Source organism: Myotis brandtii, unplaced genomic scaffold, assembly GCF_000412655.1.
Source record: "Myotis brandtii unplaced genomic scaffold, ASM41265v1 scaffold10, whole genome shotgun sequence".
NCBI classification, from domain to species: Eukaryota; Metazoa; Chordata; class Mammalia; order Chiroptera; family Vespertilionidae; genus Myotis; species Myotis brandtii.
The window spans coordinates 2958487-2980225 of NW_005353325.1; the positions used below are offsets into that span (position 1 = coordinate 2958487).

Consider the following 21739-nt stretch of genomic DNA (forward strand, 5'->3'; position numbering starts at 1 on the left):
ATGTTTTAAATAAAATATTTCATATCAAGTATTAACTGCTGATGAGGTTCCCCTTTTTACCTCTATGGTGCAGGTTTCAAGATGTATTACACAAAACACAAATTACGTACACACACATGCCCAATGTATAAATGGTGACACACATAGAAAGCATTTTTCTGCCCTAACTGGTTTGGCACAGTGGATAGAGCGTCGGCCTGCGGACTGAAAGGTCCCAGGTTCGATTCAGGTCAAGGGCATGTACCTTGGTTGCAGGCACATCCCCAGTAGGAGGTGTGCAGGAGGCAGCTGATCGATGTTTCTCTCTCATCGATGTTTCTAACTCTATCTCTCTCCCTTCCTCTCTGTAAAAAATCAATAAAATATATTTTTTGAAAAAGAAAGAAAGCATTTTTCTGAGAAAATGCAAAAAATGCAAGGGACATTTTAAAAATAGGACTCAGACAACCTGCCATAAAACAAAAGGTCCCCAATGGAAGAGGGTTTTATTTTATTTTTTTGCAAAAAACCAAAAAACAAAACACACACACACACACAAACAAAACAAAAAACACACACCTGGCAATAAATAGGAATCCAACTCATGGGGTTGAATTAGCTGCTTCTGATCTGCCTATAGCCTTAAAAGTTTATCATTCTATGCATTAATTCTTCCCATGATTCCTCCCATAATAAACTGTTCCCTGGGAGAAGAAGGGACCATTTGGGAAGTTGTGTTTATTCTTTGAGGCCACTAGCAGTATATAAACTAACCCAGTACTTGAGTGATGACTATAAGCGTGTACCCAATGGCTAAGCAAAACGCCACCATACTGATGAGGCATAAAGTCACCGAGGTCACCAAAAGGACAATTGGCCCATACTGTGACTCTCTGAAGTGACGAATTTCTCATTAAGGACCCCACATACCTATAAGAAGCAATCTTTCTTGCCCTGTGTTTCTATCTCCATACACAATGGTTTTGGGTGGGGTATGACTTCCCAAGCTCCTCAACCTTCACGCCTGTCCACTTTAAGAGATTTTAAAACCCAGAACTAAGGCAGAAAGAACGAATAGATGGGGAAAATTAGAGAGGACTTGACATTCTTTTACTTCACTGTATACAAGTTAGAATACAACATAATTTCTTTTCGGTGTGTGAATTCTCCCACCATGTTCGTACACAGTAGAAAAACATACACTCAATTCAATTGAGAATCTTCCGCAAAAAGCATTTTGATAGAGAGAATCACAATGTTTCTGTTCCACTGTACGCTATTTTCAAGTACACTTGAAATTGTAGTGTGTGTGCAAATTCAGAACTTTAAGAAACTTCAAAAGCCACAGGTGTAGAGTTTAGGAAGCTGATGGCTGTGAACTTCGCTCCTCACTTAATCCGTGCTTAATTTTGCACTCCTCACAGGTAAGCAGGCAGTGCCTAGAACAGAAGCAAAAAGAGAGGTTTGTGCTTTGACACTGGAAGCTCTAGTCTTAACACCTGATTGAGAGACATTGTCCTATGCTGACGCTCATAGGCCCAATGTCTTAGGTCAGTGGTCGGCAAACCGGGGCTCGCGAGCCACATGCAGCTCTTTGGCCCCTTGAGTGTGGCTCTTCCACAAAATACCACGTGCGGGCGCACACGTACAGTGCGATTGAAACTTTGTGGCCCATGCGCAGAAGTCGGTTTTCGGCCTGGGCGAGTCTATTTTGAAGAAGTGGTGTTAGAAGAAGTGGGGGGTGTCGGTCAGTTGGTCGGTCGGGCGGGCCACCGGAGACGCGGTGCAGGTGGGCTGCGGGATACGCAGCTCGGGGGAGGCACACGATTCATGCAGGAGTTGAGTGAGACTGGCTACAAGACGAGTGTGGATGGGAGAGTTGGAAGGGGTCGACCTCAGCGAACGTACCTCAATCAGATTGAGGATGTTTTTAGCAAAGGCCAGCTTAGGAGTACCCTAATTAAGTTAATAACAATGTACCTACCTATATAGTTTAAGTTTAAAAAATTTGGCTCTCAAAAGAAATTTCAATCGTTGTACTGTTGATATTTGGCTCTGTTGACTAATGAGCTTGCCGACCACTGTCTTAGGGAATAGTAGGAGCTGCTTCTTGGCTTGAGACTGCCAGAATTTCACTCAAGATAAAGGCCAATAATGATCATGCCCAGTGTTTTTTGGTTTTTCCCCCCGCACAGTACCGTGCTGCCTCTCACATAGAATCCACTGTGACAAGTGAGGGTCTTTAGTGAATGTGTCCCCAACACTAGTCCTGTGGTAGAAATAGCTATTACTTACTGAGTGTCACAGTCATTTCTCCTCCTTATAACAATTCCATGAAAACAATTCTGCTCACCATTTTATACAGTTGAGAAAACTGAAGATTAGAGAGTTTAAGAAACATTTCCAAGATTACATGGTTTATTTAATAAGTGGTACAACTGGTTTTCGACCCAGGTGTTCTAATAGTAGAGGCAATGCCCTTCACTCCAGAGTCCTACTGCTTATATCCCCTAATGAGAATCACGCTATATGCAGTATATTAACACAGTAAAGGCTCTGAAAAGTCCTGCAATAAAGAAACCTGTTTAAATTCGGTGTAACCCCGTGATAGTAGAAGCCATGTCTACTGACTAAGGTATTCTTTTCAGACTTGCACAATGCCTTGAGCATAGTAGATACTCACTAAATGTTTGTTAAGCAAATGAAATAGGAAACTAAGTCAAATAATAAGTAATTATTATTGAAGTCGAATAGCAAGAACTCAAAATTTGAGGTTTAAGGAGGTTTTTCACCCCAGCATATAGATGTTAAGAAAAACTTTAATATTTTAAATGGTGAATCATCTTTTATTTACCTTTTTATAATTACCTTCATTACAATCCCCCAATCAAACAGATTACAAACCTGTTATGCCCTGGACCAAAGCCAGCCCCGCGTAGCTGATCGTCAAGGGAATGAAATTTACTTTGGCAGACTCCTATGTATGATGCCTTTCCCAGGCCATATCCCAGGATACCAGCAACTGTAAAAGCAGGTTAGGAAAGATAGATTATATAAAGGGTCAGAATCTCCTCCATTAGTTATCTTCTAGAACTTTCTTTATTAATAGTAGTAATTTTAATATTAAAAGTACCTTGATACTTTCAACAATAAAGACAACATTATTTTTTTTAAAGCACCACGACAAATCAATGGACAAACACTCTGGGAATGAACCTCCCTATGAAAGAGCAGGATTAGACTTTCTGGCTCCGTGTTGAACTGGTGGTAGAAGGGCCAGGACAGAGCAAGCAGGGGTGTGACCCCGGGCCAGGGCCAGGCAGCCTGAGCGAGGCCAGGCCAGCAAATAAATGTCTGAGGCCACCAGGGGAGGGAGGGGGTATGGTTTCTCCAAATCACTGGGTAGGAAATTCTCTGTATGGATTGGAGTTTGGGGAGCTGTGGTCCATCCTGCCTGTAGGGGAGAGAGGTCACGAGGCAGAGAAAGCCTCTCAGGGAAGAAATCTTCAACCTGCTCCTCTTGCTGGGAATGAAGTTTCAGACTGTAAACGGGAACGCATCCCTTTTGTACAAAGTAGATCGATGTATTATGAGTGGAAAAAAGGAAATCCTGAGTTATGGTTGGTGTATCAGAAAGTCCCTGATTTAAAAAAATTATTCACTTATTATGTTCACTACAGAAAATATCCGGGAAAGACTGGCCCAAAGAAGAAAACTTAAACCCGAATGGATCATCATTCTGAGGCTCTGGTGGGCCCTGCCAGGAGGCCTCGTCCCCGCTTTAAAGAGGACTCTCCAAGGGGAGGTTCCTATGGCTCAATTTGATTCCAGGAAGTGTTGAATGAACGAAGAACTGTGAAGTGGCAAAAAATAAAGACTGATTTTTCAGAAAGGCAATGCAGGCAATTTGGTTAACCTGGACGTTCATATCTCCAGCTGCTATAAACATCTATTTAAAAATAATTTTTTTTAACTTCTATGACTTACGTGCAACTTTAGGCAATGATCCAAATCTTGGGTTAGCTGCTAAATAACCTAAGGAGTAATATATATATACATTATTATTTCATCGTATTACTTATTGAAACTTATAAAGTATAAGGAAATCTTCAAAGTTTAATATATACGCAGTTTCTTTAACCCTCACCTGAGGATATGGGTTTTTTTTAAATTGATTTTAGAGAGAGGAAGGGAGAGAGAGAGAAAAAAACATGGATTGGTTGCCTCCCGTATGCACCCCAACCAGGCATTAAATCCGCAACCATTTGGGATAATGCTCCAAAAACTGAGCCACTTGACCAGGGCTAGATAGATTCTTTTTTTTTTAATATTTTACTTAAAAAAATATTTGTATTGATTTCAGAGAGGAAGGGAGAGGGAGAGAGAGATGGAAACATCAATGATGAGAGAGAATTATTGATCGGCTGTCCCCTGCACGCCCCCCTATTGCTCCGAGGCTACAAGCCTGTACAGCATGTTACTGTGCAAAACACCACGAGATTAAGTCAAACTCAAGAGAAAGCGATGCAATCAAGAGACACGGGAAACACAAGATGCACGAGGCTGCTGCTGGCGTAACACAGCCTGTTGTTTTACAGCGAACTGTTTTTTTATAAGTGGAAGAGGACACTCTAAAATGATGACAAAAAGTATAGTCATTACATACACCAGGAACATAGTCGTTTATTATCGTTATCAAGTATTACATACTGTCCAAGTTGCAGATGCTATACTTTTATATGACAGGCAGTGCAGCAGGAGTGTTTACACCGGGATCCCCTCAGGTAGCTGAGAGATAAATGCCTTGTGCTTCGACGTTCCCATGGCTCTCACATCACTAGCCCACAGGGATTTTTCTGCTCCATTGTAATCTTATGGAAGCACCATTGTACATGTAGTCTGTCATTGTCTGAAATGTTGTTATTTGACACCTGATGGAATACCTACCACAATTTTTAAATAAAAACTTTACTACTGTGATAGGCAGAATAATGGCCCCCTAAAGGTGTCCATATATATCCCAATCCCTGGAAACTGTGAATAGGTTACAATTGCATAACAAAGGTGAATTATGGTAGAAAATGGAATTAGGGTGACTCAGATGACTTTAAAATAGGAAGATTACCCTGGATCACTTGGGTGGGTGTGGAGAGCAGCTACAGCGTTTGGACAGGTTCAAGCCTGGGACTAACGAGAGGGCACGATCCTCTCGTGGCAAAGCCACGTGCAAGTCCCAGCACAATTACAGCCAAAGGCTTTAGTTGTAAGCTTGACCTTAAGGTCCGAACCTGTGGTTCCACGTGGCTGAGTGATATAGGCTGCGGGAGGTGCAGCAAGGAAACAAAGCTTGATCAGGTAGATGTAATTGAGTAGATTCGAAATCCGCAAGAATGTTCTTACCACACCCTTACTTTGCCTCGTGGAATCTGGCTATAAAATAAAGACTCTGGCCCTAACTTGTTTGGCTCAGTGGATAGAGAGTCGGCCTGCAGACTGAAGGGTTCCAGGTTCGATTCCGGTCAAGGGCATGTACCTTGGTTGCAGGCACATCCCCAGTAGGGGGTGTGCAGGAGGCAGCTGATGGATGATTCTCTCTCATCGATGTTTCTAAGTCTCTATCCCTCTCCCTTCCTCTCTGTAAAATAATCAATAAAATAAATAAAGACTCTGCTTGCAGGCCGTGGCGCTGTCTCTCCATCAGAGAGCAGCGTCCCACCTAGCCCCAGCTTTATTCTCTTGTCTGTCTTTTCTAAATCCTTCACCGCCCCCTCTCAGGTTCACCTGGCTCAGCACAGGTGGGCCCAATGTAATCACAATGACCCTTGAATGTAGAAGAGAGATTCTGAGGCAGAACCAGACAGATGGCAGTAGTAAAAGACCTTGGCTTTGTAGGCAGAGGAAAGGGCCATGAGCCAAGAAGAACTTTGGGTGGTCATTAGAAGCTGGAAGGGCAAAGGAAGTCCCAGGGAGACCCATTTTGGACATCTAACCTCCAGAACTGTGAGATAATACATTTGTACTGTTTAAGTCACTATGTTTGTGTTATTTGTTATAGTAGTTGTAGAAAACTACTGCACAACCCTGGAAAAGTATATTTGTGCACATGCCAGAAACGATAGATTTTGAGTTTAATATTTATAAGATATAATCCCGATAATGGCATGACTGTATTTCTTTGCTGTCAAAAATGGCCTGACAAAAACTCATTACTGATTGATAAATATATTTCCATAAAAAGGCTATCTTCAAGTTATAAAAATGAAATCATATTTAATAAATCAACTTAAATCCTTAAGAGAAGAATAATATTGACTGAAATGGGATTCTCCTAGATCAGTGGTCAGCAAACTGTGGCTCTCGAGCCACACGCGGCTCTTTGGCCCCTTGAGTGTGGCTCTTCCACAAAATACCACGTGCAGGCGCGCATGTACAGTGCGATTGAAACTTCGTGAAAAAAAGTCGGTATTTTGTGGAAGAGCCACACTCAAGGGGCCAAAGAGCCGCATGTGGCTCACGAGCCGCAGTTTGCCAACCACTGTCCTAGAAAAATGACACATGTGGTCTCTGAGACCCAAAAAAGAACTTGAACGTCTTCGCTCATGTTTGCCGGGTACAAATACTCTTTTTTAAATCCTGGTCATCAGCAGTGTTCAAAGCAATGGGCTTCGACAGGGTCAGATGCCTTCTTGCTATTTGGGAACTAGGCAATGCCTATGGGCTCTCTGGTGAGATGGAGACAGGAAAAAAGAAGGGAGCAAGGAAGGAAGAAGAGAGAGGTAAACTGGAACACCAAGAGGAGGGGAGAGGTTGTGTGGGGGGTGCAGGGCGCCTGCTAGTCCTCATGCCTGTTGTACAAATTAGACAGGGCGCCCTTCCTCAGGAAATGCAGCCTCTCACCAGGACAAATGGCTTGAGGGACAGAGCTTGGTGGATTTCAGCCCCATTTACCTCCTCCCCGGAGCATCCATGCGCAGGGAACAGTCTGTCTAACTTATACTGAGCCCCTGGGAGACGCAGGGACTCTGGCACAGAGAAAGGCACTGTATTAGTTTCCTGTGGCTGCTGTAACAACTTTCCACAGACCTGGAGGCTTAAAACAACACACATCTGCAAGCTTACAGTTCTGGAGGTCAGAGCTCAGAATGGGTTTCACTGGGTGTGCCAGTCTGTTGGAGCTGTGAAACAAGACTGGGGGTGGGGGGCTTATAAAGGACAGCAATTGATTTCTCACAGTTCTGGAGGCTGAAGTCCAAGATCAGGGGATCCTCAGGGCTGGTGAGGCCCCTCTCTGGGTTTGCAGACTTCTTGTGGTGGGAGGAGCTCGGGAGCTCGGTGTGGTCTCTTGCCAGAGCACTACCATTCTTGAGGGTTCCACCCTCACAGGCTAATCGCCTCCTAAAGGCCTCACCTCCTAATATCATCCCCTTTGCAGGTTAGGATTTTAACATGTCAACTGGGGGGTGGGGCACAAACATTCAGGTCTGGGCAGCCGGCTACAATCAAGGTGCTGGCAGGGCTGCATTCCTTGCCAGCTCCTAGAGGCCACCCCCATTCCTGGACTCTGGGCTCCTGGCCCCTCGTCTATCAGCAAAGCCAGCAGTGTTGAGTGAGTCCTTCTCATGCTACCCTCTCTCCGGTTCCGTCTTCTGACCCCAATTTTTTTCTGTTTTTTTTTAAAATATATTTTTATTGATTTCAGAGAAAGGAAGGGAGAGGGAGAGAGAGATAGAAACATCAATGATGAGAGAGAATCATTGATTGGCTGCCTCCTGCACACTCCACACTGAGGACCGAGCCTGCAACCCAGGCATGTGTCCTGACCAGGAATCGAACCCTGATCTCCTGGTTCATAGGTCAGGCCATGCCAGTCAGGCCTGACCCAATTTTTAAGGATCCATCTGATTATGCTGGGCCCATCTGGTTAATCCAGAATAATCTCTCTATTTTAAGGTCAGCTGATTAACAGCCTTCCCACCTGCAGTTTTGATGTCACTTTGCCAGGTAACCTAACATGGTCACTCATTCTGGGGATTAGGACATCTTCCGGAGGGGTGGGTGGAGGGGTTCATGCTGAAAATAGGCAAAAGCCTGCATAAATAAGTCCTCACCACAAAATACATGCCCCGCACCAAAAAGTGGCCAGGAGGCTCGCAGAAAACTGGAGATAAATTAGTAAACGAATGTTGATTCTTACCGTGGTGGACTAGTCCTTGGGTAACAAGCATGCTTCCAAGAGAAAAGGGCAGAGCTGCAAAACAAAAACGCCCTTCAGTGCTGGAATTTTAGAACTTGGCACGTCACCTAGAAGTCAGGGAGAATGACTCGGAGTGTTTTCTCTTACCTACCTTGGCAATGACTTTTTAGTCATTTGTTACTTTACTTATTCGACAAATAAAGGATTTATTAAGTACTTCCTGAAGACTGTTCTCGGGGTCTGCCCCCAGGCACTGAACCTGCTGTACAGCTTTAATCTAACAAAACCTAAACCCCATGGGACTCCGTCTCTGACATCCACTTTGCCTGAACGCCCACCATGCACCAGATTCTGGCCACTACATACAACGCAGGCACGTTCGTGTCTGTGTGTGGACATGTAGCTGTTGCATTTGGGAGCTGCCTTGAATTACATATTTTGAAATTTCTAATCCTACATACAAGAAAATACCAGTACAATAAAACTCCTGCATAATATCCTATTCAGGATATTTCTCTGCTTTAGTCTTTCATGACATTTTGTTGCACCATTTGGGTATGTCTATTTTCTGGGGATTACAAGATTACTGCATTCATGTTAAACATGGGCGACATTCTGCTGTCATTTTCAAAACAGGCAAGTTAGTCTGGCAAAGGCAGTTTCTCGTTCTGTCAAAATGTGTCAAGTGACTTCTTCCAAAAGCAGCGAGCTGTGATAAACATCTAGCTCTTCCTAGCAACCAAGACAAATTAAATTGCAACCAATTTTTCCACTCGTATCTATCTGATGGTAGGCGAATGGGTCATACTGAAATGTTAGTCTACTAGGCTTAATTAAATTACTTACTCATAGGTTGTCAGAAAAGACATGAATTGCTAGGAGCACAATCAATCATCATAGTAATGCATGATGAATAACAACTTCTAAAGAGTGTTTATTCCAAAACAATTGCTACTGAGTTGGAATGATTTGAGAAATCAAACTGTATTTCACAGTAAAATGATCCCTGTGTCGGCAATGTTGCAAATATTGGGACTAGATCTGCAGGTTCTATTATGACATTTTCAAATGACAAAGCATGACTTTTTTCTTTTTCTTTTTTAAATTTTAAATTCTTTATTGGTTAAATTTTTTTCTTTTTTAAATTTTAAATTCTTTATTGGTTAAAGTATTACATATGTCTCCTTTCCCCCCATTGGGCTCTCCCCGGTTGCTCCCACCCCCCAGCACATGCCCTCATCCCTCTACTGTCTGTGTCCATTGGTTATGCTTACATGCATGCATACAAGTCCTTTGGTTTATCTCTTACCCTCCCCCCTACCACCCATGATTTTTTTTTTAATTGGAAGAGACCTTAAAGCATAGCTGAATTCACACCCTTGTCTTATTTATATCAGGCAGGCAGAGAAAGCCAATGACTCAGCAGAAAAGGTTATTTCAGAGACACTGTGAGAGAAGTATTAATGGACCCTGCGACTTTCCATTCATTCCACAAATATTGATTAGGTACTTTCTATATATGAAGCACTGTGCTTGGCTCTGGGATGAAGCAATAAACTTGACATTATTCCCTGAACTCAATGAGGTTAGAGTCTAGTGGAATTTAGGAAGGTTTACTCTTTCAAGAAATTCTAAATAACACTCTAGGTCCATGTTCTGGGTCACATGAAAGCGTTATGTGTGCTCCTACTAGTAAATCAAATATTACCTCTGCCCTTAAAAAGGGGTCTCAAAAAGGGGATTTAAATTCTAAACAGCCCAGATATCAAAATTCTTCAAGGAATTATGCAAAGCCCTTGCTCAGGAATAAATCATTACCATAATTCTAATATGACACTTAGGCAGTTTATTGCAGCACATTCAGTGTTAACAAAGGTTAAAAGGGATGCAATTTACCTCTCTTCCAGAAACTTTCTTCTTGACATTCTCTGATAATCTTTGAAATTTCCGCTCTGTGGATGTGCAGTTTTGATTTTGGACAAAACAACAGGCTCTGTAAGGAAAGTTCTACGGTGAGTCGACTGAAATCACCAGAAAAGCATCTGCTGTTTTCTTGGAGAAGGGCAGGACGCTCCCTTCACTGTGGTCATGCAGCGTGGCGTCCTGGGCTGGCCACCGCACAGAGCAGTGACCTGTTTCAGCGAGTGCCTTCCAGCTGGGAACGTTGGACAGACACGGGCAAGGAAATAATCCCAGCTGGAGAAGCCAAGAGTGACTCATCGACTAGCGAACATGGAGCAGTTATCTGGTCAGAAAGAATTCCTGCTGAAGCCACATTTGCCGCATTTTCTTTCTTACCTCCAGCCCCCGTCTACGTTTCCTGCGATGCTACCCGCTCCCTCTGCCTCCCTGGTTTCCTGCAGACCCAGTTCAGTGTGGCCTCCTGGGTGAAGAGATTCCCCTACAGCACATTATTTACACTCCTGGGATCACACTCCTGGGATCACACTCCTGGGATCACACTCCTGGGATCACACCCATGGGATCACACTCCTGGGCCTGGGATCACACTCCTGGGATCACACTCCTGGGATCACACTCCTGGGATCACACTCCTGGGATCACACTCCTGGGATCACACTCCTGGGATCACACTCCTGGGATCACACTCCTGGGATCACACTCCTGGGATCACACTCCTGGGATCACACTCCTGGGATCACACTCCTGGGATCACACTCCTGGGATCACACTCCTGGGATCACACTCCTGGGATCACACTCCTGGGATCACACTCCTGGGATCACACTCCTGGGATCACACTCCTGGGATCACACTCCTGGGATCACACTCCTGGGATCACACTCCTGGGATCACACTCCTGGGATCACACTCCTGGGATCACACTCCTGGGATCACACTCCTGGGATCACACTCCTGGGATCACACTCCTGGGATCACACTCCTGGGATCACACTCCTGGGATCACACTCCTGGGATCACACTCCTGGGATCACACTCCTGGGATCACACTCCTGGGATCACACTCCTGGGATCACACTCCTGGGATCACACTCCTGGGATCACACTCCTGGGATCACACTCCTGGGATCACACTCCTGGGATCACACTCCTGGGATCACACTCCTGGGATCACACTCCTGGGATCACACTCCTGGGATCACACTCCTGGGATCACACTCCTGGGATCACACTCCTGGGATCACACTCCTGGGATCACACTCCTGGGATCACACTCCTGGGATCACACTCCTGGGATCACACTCCTGGGATCACACTCCTGGGATCACACTCCTGGGATCACACTCCTGGGATCACACTCCTGGGATCACACTCCTGGGATCACACTCCAGAGACTACACTCCTAGGATCACACTCTTGGGATCACACTCCAGGGGTCTCTCCTGGGATCACACTCCAGGGGTCTCTCCTGGGATCACACTCCTGCCTGGGATCACGCTCCTGGGATCACATGCTGAGCACTGGATGGCAAGTTCTGTATTTATAGACCTGTATTCTAATTTACCTTTACCGTACACTTCTGTATGCATTTTAGACTATGAACTCATCAGCAGACTGCTTTGTATTTTTCTATATAGCTTCCTTTCTATCTTGACAGTGTTGCTTTTTAAACGTATTTTATGTTATAAAATTTCTGGTGGAACTATTGCTATGTTTGACTTACTTTTATTATTTTACAGTATTTATGCTGTTGACATGCTATAAACTGGACTAACTCCCATCCTTCACAATCTTCCTCCTTTGTAGATATGTAGGTATTATTCACTCTTATCCGTATTCTCCTCTCTTATTCCCCTCTGCCCAACACCACCATTCTATGTGTGTGTTTTAATTGATTTCAGAGAGGAAGGGAGAGGGAGAGAGAGACAGAAACATCAACAATGAGAGAGAATCATTGATCGGTTACCTCCTGCACACCCCACACTGGGGATCGAAGCCACAATTCTGGTTCACAGTTAGATGATCAACCACTGAGCCATACTGGCTGGGCCATTCTATGTGTTTAATGTTGGTCTTTTGTATGTGTTCATTGTTTTGGATGCATGCATCTTTTTAATGTAAATGGTATTGTTTTATGTATTTGATTTTATTTTTAAAAATATTTTCAACTCAACTCTATGCTTTTAAGATCCACCCCTATTGCTATATCCATCTAGTCCACAGCTTGTAACTGTTGTGTAATTCCCCAGGATGCATCCATGTCGCCACCACCACACGTCTCTTACAGAGCCAAGCGATAACATTTTTCAGATACACATACACACACACACACACACACACACACACACACACATATATGTAAAGTACAGGGCATGCATATTTCCAATTTCACTAAGTCTTGCCACATTGCTTTCTCCAGTGGCTGTGCCACCCACTCCCGCTAGCAGTGCCTGAATGCCCCTCTTGGCCCACAGAGCCTGCTCAAGGGTACGTCAGCTGGATTCCAAACAGGTTAGATAAAGAGGGGATTTTCTAACCTTGACATAATCCAGTTTCCTAAATGTTGACAGTCTAATAGGTATAAAGTAATAATTAATTGTCTTATTTGCATTTCCCTGATAACTAATGTGTTTGAACATCTCTACATATTGTTTAGCCAGACTGCCCCCTTCATCTCTAGTGTTGAGATAATGAATCCCCACAACTGGCCCTGGGTTGTAATCTTTTGTCATATATTGGCTCGTTAATTTTTTATTGTGGTAAAATTCACATAACATAATATTTACCATTTCAGTCATTTTAAAGTACACAATTCAGCGTCATTAAGTACATCTGCAATGATGTGTGGCTGTTATCACTGGTTCTAGAATTTTCTCACCACCCCAAAAAGACACCTCAGACCCTTTAGGCAGTCTCTCTTCAATCCCACTTCCCTTTAGCACCCTGGCAAGCACTAATCTGTTTTCTGTCTCCATGGATTTTTTTATTCTTTATATTTTATGTAAATGATATTGTACAATAAATGACTTTTTGTGACTGGCTTCTATTCCTTTGCATAATGTTTTCAAGGTTCATCCATGTTGTAGCATGGACCAGGACTTCATTCCCTCTTATGACTCAATGTTCCATTGCAAGGATATTCCGCATTTTGTTTACCAGTTCATCTATTGATGAATATTTGGGTTGTTTCCACCTTTTGGCTATTGTGAATAGAGCTGCTATGCAGATTCCTGTACAAGTTTTTGTTTAAACATGTCTTTAATTCCATTGGGTCATATGTAAAATTCTATGTTTAACTAATTAAGGAACTGCCAAACTGTTTCGACAGGAGCTGCACCATTTTACAATCCCACCAACAAACTATGAAGGTTCCAATTTCTCATTCTTGTCCACACTTGTTATTTTCTGTTTTGTTTTTCTTTTTAATTATAGCGATGCCGACGGGTGTAAAATGTTATCTCATTGTGGTTTTGGGTTGCACTTCTTTAATGACTAACGACATAAAACATCTTTTCATTTGCTTGTTGTACATTTATATATTCTCTTTGGAGAAACACCTATTCAAGTCCTTTGCCCACTTTTTTAATTGGGTCATTTGTCTTTTCGTTATTGAGTTGTAAAAGCTCTTTAAATATTCTGGATACTAGACTCTTATTAGATATGTGACTTGCAAATATTTTTCCCATTCTGTGGGTGGTTCATTCATTTTTTTTAAAGCAAATTTTATTTAATTTGTTCCTTACTAAAAAGTCACATACTAATATTTCCTTGTCTCTGAATGATTTATGTAGGTTCTCTGCCATTTACCTCTGGGAATTTTATTGTTTTTCTTGTTGAGGTGCAGCTCCTTGGCATTTGAAGTTGACCTTGCTGATTTTGCTTATGTTCTTTTCAGAACTCTTGTTTGTAGTAGATATCAATGTGGATAATGGTCACATTTCTTTTTTTAGGAAAATATATTTTTATTGATTTTAGAAAGAGAAGAAGGGAGAGGGAGAGAGAGAGGTAGAAACATCGATGAGAGAGAAACATCAACATCGATCAGCTGCCTCATGCACGCCCCCTAATGGGGATCGGGCCCACAACCCGGGCATATGCCCTGACTGGGAATCCAACAGGTGACCTCTGGATGCATGGGTCGATGCTTAGCCACTGAACCATATCAGCCAGGCAGTGGTCACCATTTCTTGAGCTCTCTCCCAGGGGCTAAGCACTTTACATACTTGATTACAAGGTCAAAGGACCCTGTGGCACCTATGCCCTCAGAGTTTTACAAGCAACTGAAGCAGGACACCTCTCTCTTTCTCTGCAACTTCCCACAGCACAGTACACGAAGGTGGTGGTCAGGGCGAGTCACAGTGACAGGAAGGAACTGTTCTCACTCTCTACTCACTTTAGTTCCTCAGCAAGCACTCCTCCTTATCCCAGTGTAAATATCTCTTCTTGGTTCTGCCTGGGCTGAGGCAACAATAGGAACACCTCCCTTTCTCCTTTCCTCCAAACACACACACACACACACACACACACACACACACACACACACACACACATCCAGGGTCAGGGACACGACTTCACAATAACTGTGAGTCCTACCGGCAAGATTGAACTCCTGCACAGCCTCCCAGAGGAGCCCTGGCGAGCCTTTTCTCTGTACTCATAAATGTTTTATGGCTCTCCATTTCACAAAGGCAACTCAGGTGTCTACATACTTCTCCTTGTGACTTGATATCATTTGTCTGCTTGCCTCTCCTAAACTTTGCTCCTTAAACATCATTTCCTCCAGGAACTATTTTTAGCTTCAAAAGTTGACCCCAGAGAACATGAACTTCATTGACCCATCACAATACTTTCTCTCTTCTTCCTTTATGTATCCCTGAAACACCTCATATTCATTCTTAACAAATTGAAAAGTTGGGTTCTCAACCTGATGGCTAATTTAGTTCAGGACTCCGCTCTCCTGAACGGCAACTCCGGTCTGCGGCATAGATTTGGTAAGGTTGGCCTTGGTAACAAACATGTGAAAACAAGCATCACCACACATCATTCTGTTAGAGTCAACGAAGAGTTTTGCTCCGCTGAGGGAAACCTCTTCAATCATTGACAGCCTATGTAAGGTTTGGTTAGGCTGGATGCTAAATAGGGAAGAATAAAGAAAGGATTTTGGAAATAAAAGTTTAAAACATGCTTTTCAGGGCAGTCAACAACACACTTTCCTTCCCCATTCCATTTTCCCTGAATTCATCCAACAAAGTGCCAGGCTGGATGCGGTTTAAGGAAAGTCTGGTATGATGCTCCTCTTCAGATGGCACACTGAACACATACCTGCTTGCTTAGTGGTGGCAAATGCGGTTTATCTTGGTTTCCATGGGTAGACACTGACGCCATGATGATGCTGTCTTTGCTTCTCTTCTAGTTGGGTGTACTCAGCTTACACGTTGACCTGATGTCTAGGGAAAATAGGAGACAGTCACTGTGCTGTGTCTGAATGTTCCATCAACCTTAAAAACACCTCTTATATCAACTCACATATTTGGAAAACATGCTTTCATTTTGTCATTAGTCAATATCCAAACACCTATCAACTTACTTTCTTTTAAAAAAATATATTTTGAAAATTGATTTCAGAGAGGAAGGGAGAGGGAAAGAGAGATAGAAACATCAATGATGAGACAGAATCATTGATCGGCTGCCTCCTGCATGCCCCATGTTGGGGATCGAGGCCACAAACCGAGAATGTGCCCCGACTGGGAATCGGACCCTGACCTCCTAGTTTATAGGTCGATGCTCAACCACTGAGCCCCGCTGGCTGGGCTGCCAACTTACTTTCTAATGCTTCTCCCCCACCAACACACACATATATGAAATGTCACACTCTGAAACACTGAAATTTTTTACTACCTATAAATTGTGTCCTAAAGGAGTTTCAATTCATTACAAGGCTATTAACTACAGAAATATTTACTGAGTGTCTGTCATGTGCCAGGCCAGGAGATAGGATTAAGGATAAGGCAGACACAGTGCTAAAGGAACTCACAGTGTAAAGGGGGAGCCAGACAAGTCCGCAGTTACACAACACACCGAGGGCTCCCCAGACCTCGCTAATCCAGGCTGCTAAGGAAGGAGAGGAAGAAAGGTCTGGTCTCTGGTCTCTCTGGTCAGGTCTGAGGCACCAAAGACTAGGACTCTTGAGCTTGTAGAGGGTGGATGGACTCCCTGGCATAAAAACCAGTTTCAAAGGCACCGTAATAGTCCAGGCAAGGCAGCCTGGAGACCTGAACTGACACGCGGGTGAGAAGCATAGACATAATACACTTGAGTTTGAAACGTTAAATTTGGGTGCCTGTGGGTACATACACTGGAATTAGCCAATAGAGATTCGAACATTTGAAGATTTGGGTCTGGAGTTAGAGATTAAGGGGAGACTGGGAAGATGAATTTGGGAGCTGTCATCATAGAGATGACAGATAAAGCAAGAAACAAACAAAATTGTCTACAAAGAGTATTGGAGAGTGTGAACATTGAGGCCAAGGAATACCAACAGGAAAAGAAAAGAAAAAGGCCAAGGAAAGGACTGGAAAGGAGTAGCCGGTACGGAGGAGAAGGAATGAAAGAGGAATGAATCACTGGTGTCACACGGCTCAGAAGAGTGACTTGGCAAGGACGGACATAGTCCAGGTGGACTCTGAGTCCATGCCTGGCCAATGGCCACTGCACTCTGTGGCCCTGGACGCCATGACTACCACTGATTTCCCTGCAAAATGAACATCTTCTCATACAATTCTGTTTCCTGCTAACCTGCCAGGCGTATGAGCCACGGGGGCCCTCACTTGTACCAAGTTTCACCTTAGGTACCTGATGTTATTGTAAAGATAGCAGGATGCCCTACAGTGGACATTCCTGGAATCAGAAATACGTGAATTCAGATCCTGCCTCTACGCTTTGCTAGCCCTGTGCTTTGGGGTAAATGACTTGACGAGCCTGTACCTCAGCTTTCTCGCCTCTTAAGTGGCGATCATGGACAAGCAACCTTGAGGGGCTGTTGCAAGAAGGAGGGATAAGGAGGAGGGATGAGGTCCATAAGCCCCAGCCCAGCACCTAGCACCCAGCACTCAGCACTCAGCACCCAGCACCCAGCACGCAGTGAGTGAGTGAGCAGTAAAGGGCAACTGTCAGAGTGGACCTGGGCACCTTGTTCCTTGAAGATTTCCAGTAAGTCTTTGCACCAAAGGTCAAATGGGAATATCTATCTCAGTCAGGATTCGGCCATTGCCTTAAATCAAGAAGCAAAGATACACAGCCCAGCTGTGGTGGGCAGGTCCCCTGCACCCAGTTAATCATCAGCGCACAGCTAAGCAAACCTTCCAGGGTCCTGCCTTCCGGGTCAGCTCCCACCACCAGGCCCTGGTCTGGTTTGGGGTCTTTCTGCTTCTTCAATGTGTGTGTGTGTGTGTGTGTGTGTGTGTGTGTGTGTATGTGTGTGTGTGTGAGAGAGAGAGAGAGAAAACCAAATCAGTTGAATCAGAATGCTCATATTGCTAGTGAATAAGCATTCTTTATAAAAATAATGTTTAATAGATAACTCTATTACACAGAGAGGGTAGAGAACATCTACTTATAGTGTAAGGTCTGTCATATGAAATAGTCTTAGTTAATTAAAGCTCTTAGACCGTCAAACCTCAGAGGGAAGGTAGGGGAGGGTGGGGGTAAGGGGGAGAGATCAACCAAAGGACTTGTATGCAATGCATATAAGCCTAACCAATGGACACAGAAACCAGGGGGGTGAGGGCATGAGTGGGGGTGGGGGCAATCAGGGGGATAAGGACACATATGTAATACCGTAATCAATAAAGAAAAAAACAGAACCATATTTAGTGTAATATAAATTAGTATTTATATGAAATCTCCTAACATAAGTATTTTTGCGCTTCCAGTCTTCAAATAGTATTCTCCCACCCCCGCCCCTCGCCCCTCTCCCCGGCGGCCCCAGGGCCCCTCACCTCTCTTCCCCTGCGGGCCCTCACTTCTCTTCTCGGATCTCCCCTCCAGCCTTCTCCTTCCTCCTCTTGCTCCGCCCCCTCCGCTCGCCGCTTCTCACTTACTCCCCCAAGTCACTCATCGCCTGCACCCCGGTTCCCCACTTCGCTGTCCCTTCCTCTGGCGGTGGCATCGGTGCCCACACTCAGCGGTCAGGCCCGGACGGCTCTAGCCCGAAACTCCCACCACACTCCCAAGGATTGTCCTGACACTGCCTCCTGATGCCTTTCAAATAACTCCCTCCTCCCATCAGGAACGCGATAACCATTCACCGAACACTCTCCTTGAGCGCGGCATTGACTTCACTTACCTGCAATCCCTCTGTTAACAACTTGAGATACAATTGACATGTAATATTGTATTAGCTTTAGGTGTACAACATCATGGTTCCGTGTTTGTATACATTGCAAAATGATCACCACAAGAAAGCTAGCTAACATCCATCACATACACAGGCACTTATTTACTACCCCCACCCCCCTCAATTTTTTCCCCTTGGGATGAGGACTTTTAATATCTACTCATTAGCAACTTTCAAATAATGAATACAGTATTATTAAGTATTGTCACTATGCTGTATATGACATCCCAGGACATTTATTTATTTTGTAATTGGAACTTTGTACCTTTTGACCCCCTCCACCCATTTCGCCCGCCCCCATACACTCCTTTTTACAACGCTTTAGGGTGCGTATTCTCATCTTCAATCGATGGAGTAGAAATTGAGTTGCGCAAGCCCACACGGGGAGGTGGCAGTCCACGCCAAGTCAGCTTGGCCCAGGCTTTCTCATTCCACTTTTCTCTGTCCATCCTCTCCAGCCTCCTGCCAATCCCAGCCTCCGACATGTGGGGGAGGCTGCTGGTGCCTTTACCTGTGCTGAGTTGGAAGAGAGGCTGTGGACCACGTGGAAGGCCCTCATCCTTTCTCACCTTTTCCTGCTGTCGACATTGGCCTCTAGGCCTCTTGCCTCAGCCCCTCCACAGTGTGCACCCCTTCACGGGCACTTCCACCATCCACCCTTTCTCTTCCTCATGTTCACCCGGCTTTTTCCACCTGAGCCCTGGCATGGAGCTCCCCCTCCCCCTGCTGTGGACCCCTCCCCATCAGTCTAGTCCTGGCGTTTTCCTACTCATCCTTCTCTGACTCTTCCTCAGGAAGACCTGCCCGGACCCCCAGTCAGGGAAGGCAGGGCTCTCGTCTCTCTCACAGCAGGACGCTCTGCTGTTTTCATTCACAGCACCTCCCACAGTTGTTATTATGTGCTCGATAGGTGTTTCAAGCCTGCTTCCCGTGCTTCAGGGGAATCTTCATGAGCTACAGGACAAGGGGGTGCCTGTTTTGTTCGCTGTTGTACTTGGCATCCCAGATACAGGAGGGGCTCAACACATAGCCGTTGAACAAATGAACGAGTGAGCCTGGGTTCAAGACTGTTTGTCAAGACAGTGTTGTCTTGGAGGATCCATGTTCCCTAGTCCCTCCCCCAGACCACGTTTCTCCATGTGATTCTCTGGTTTCCTCGCACCCCGCTTCCTCCCTCCCTGCAAATGAAAGGGGTTCTAGTTCGACTGCTGATTTCACATTGTGTTACCAGAAGTTAGCAAAAACCCTTGGCCATTTTGTGGCCTGAAAGGAAGAGCTTTCTCATTGGGTTGGTGATGAAAACGAACAGCCTTCCATGACATAGAAGTCTAACTTCCAGCAAATACCCCAAGCACATTCGTCCTTTAACATCTTGCTATTCTAAAGTCCATGTCCCCATCCTCGTTTCTACTTTCCACCAGAATGTTCACTCATTGCCTTGAATAACTAGAACTTAGGACTGTATGATTGCACAGATTCTATGAATTCATCACTTGATATTTGTTGGACAAATCGATCTGGTGTGCCCATGCATTGTTCCAGGCATTTTCAGAAATAAGAGAAAAAAGACAAGGGTCCTTCCCACAAAGAATTTATCACTTCCCAAAGAATTAAAGTACAATACAGTGTACTTGGCCCTGGAAGTATGGAGCACTGAACAGAGCCTTTCTTAGGCTTTGCTTTAGCTTCCTGCAGGGCCTCAGGGTCATGCCGGCCAAGTTGATTATCTTTGGCTAATGCTATGAAAAATGTGGCTAATTTAGTGCCAAAGTGTTCATGGCAGGTTCCAGCTTGAACTGTTTCCATAGCCCTGCACTGTCCTCCGGCAAGATCCCAATTCATTAGCAGATCCCTGCATGATTCAGCTCCTGCCTGCCTCTCCAACATCAATCTTAGGCCCTCCAGGGGCTTACGGAGTGGCTGAGGTTCTTCCTTCTCCTGCTTCGGCATGTGCTGGAGCCTCGGTCTCCTCAGCTTCTCCAGCTCACGCTCTCTCTCTCTCTCTCTCTCTCTCTCTCTCCCTCTCTCTCATTCTGAAACACAGGTACAGAAGTTTGGACAGCAAGGGAGGGGAGGGACCCAGACAAGCCGTTTGGGGGAGGCGGGAGAAAGTACCATGTCATGTGGCTGGCTGAAGAACAGGCTCCAGTAGGGAAGGAGTGGGATGTATTAAAAACGAAATGCAGGTAGGAATGCAGATCACCACTGCAGGGAGCGAGCTCTGGACTCACTCACCACCACCGTTCCCTGCTGGGGAAAGGGGCCCTGGCTGGTTTCCTGGTGGGGAGGTTTCCTGGTGTGTGTGGGGAGGGGTGTGTTGGCAGCGGCGGAGCCCTCACCCCCCTGCCATCTTTGCTTGCCCCGGCTCTCCACTTGCTACCTGCCTAGCTCCGTGAGAGGCTCTGTGAATCACAAGATGGGGAGGGGTGTGTTGGCGGCCTGCAGAGCCCTCGCCCCCCTGCCATCTTTGCTTGCCCCAGCTCTCCACTTGCCACCTGCCTAGCTCCGTGAGAGGCTCTGTGAATCACAAGACCTCGTGGGTCACGCCTCGCCTCACTGAGGAGTAAATAACATCAAATCTCCCACAAGCAGAGCAGCGGGTAGAAACGAGGTGACACGCACAGCCTGAGCTCGGGTTCTGCTCTCCTTCATGAGCTGGCACCGCTGACGCGAGAGGCATGTTGCCAGCTCCGCTGGAGCTTTTTGGGCCACTGACCCAGAGCTCTGGCTGCTTTAGCTTCATCTGGATTTGATATTCAGACTGCCAGACTCAGCAAGAGGCAAAGCAGGCCCAAAGATCACCATTTCGGTCCAAATGGGGGAAATCTGAAATCCGAAGACGAGGACACATGGATTTGGTTGTGTCTCCAGTTCCTTGAGACAGGCCTACCCTTCATCGCACTCACGAATGCCGCTAACACATCCCAGGAGTGACGCTGGTGCTTCAATAGTCAGAACTGCTTGCCACAGCCTGGCATGCGAAGCCCTTTGAATACATAAGAGAGAATGCTCCTGGGGTAGCCGAGGGAATATGTGGTCAAGCAGAGGCCGGTAATGTCTTGTGGCAGATGCTTTGGCCTCATTCCAAAAGAGTGTTGTCATCTTTGTTTCCTGGTGCCTGTCCCAGGCCTATCTCTGGAGCAGCCTCCCAGCCTGGCTAGAGTCAGGGTAGGAGAAGAGCAATTTGACTTCCTTCCTTTCTTTCTTCCTTTCTTCCTTCCTTCCTTCCTTCCTTCCTTCCTTCCTTC

The 21739-nt window shown here is 45.2% G+C and overlaps 1 protein-coding gene across 2 annotated transcripts; it reads right to left on the reverse strand.

Annotated features, from left to right (window-relative positions):
* Positions 1-1067: 1067 nt before the first annotated feature.
* OCIAD2 (OCIA domain containing 2) lies at positions 1068-18321 on the reverse strand. Of its 2 annotated transcripts, none has more exons than XM_005853153.2 (7): positions 18094-18321; positions 15419-15543; positions 10070-10166; positions 8174-8227; positions 3967-4014; positions 2884-3001; positions 1068-1418 (listed from the first exon to the last, which is right to left on the reverse strand). In XM_005853153.2, the coding sequence occupies exons 2-7, from the start codon at positions 15479-15481 to the stop codon at positions 1337-1339; spliced, it is 462 nt and encodes a 153-aa protein (XP_005853215.1). In that variant the 5' UTR covers positions 15482-15543; positions 18094-18321; the 3' UTR covers positions 1068-1336. The 2 variants fall into 2 exon arrangements, with proteins under 2 accessions (XP_005853215.1, XP_014389962.1); XM_014534476.1 differs by lacking the exon at positions 18094-18321 and adding an exon at positions 16131-16220.
* Between the last annotated feature and the right edge of the window lie 3418 nt (positions 18322-21739).

What these genes read in the sequence shown, in the direction of transcription:
- OCIAD2 (XM_005853153.2), bottom strand. Translation starts at nt 15,481, where the DNA reads ATGGCGTCAGTGTCTACCCATGGAAACCAAGATAAACCGCATTTGCCA. An exon ending in TGCCACCACTAAGCAAGCAG is followed by an intron (nt 10,167 to 15,418) that starts GTATGTGTTCAG and finishes CTTTCCTTACAG; the next exon opens with AGCCTGTTGTTTTGTCCAAA. An exon ending in AGAAAGTTTCTGGAAGAGAG is followed by an intron (nt 8,228 to 10,069) that starts GTAAATTGCATC and finishes TTTGTTTTGCAG; the next exon opens with CTCTGCCCTTTTCTCTTGGA.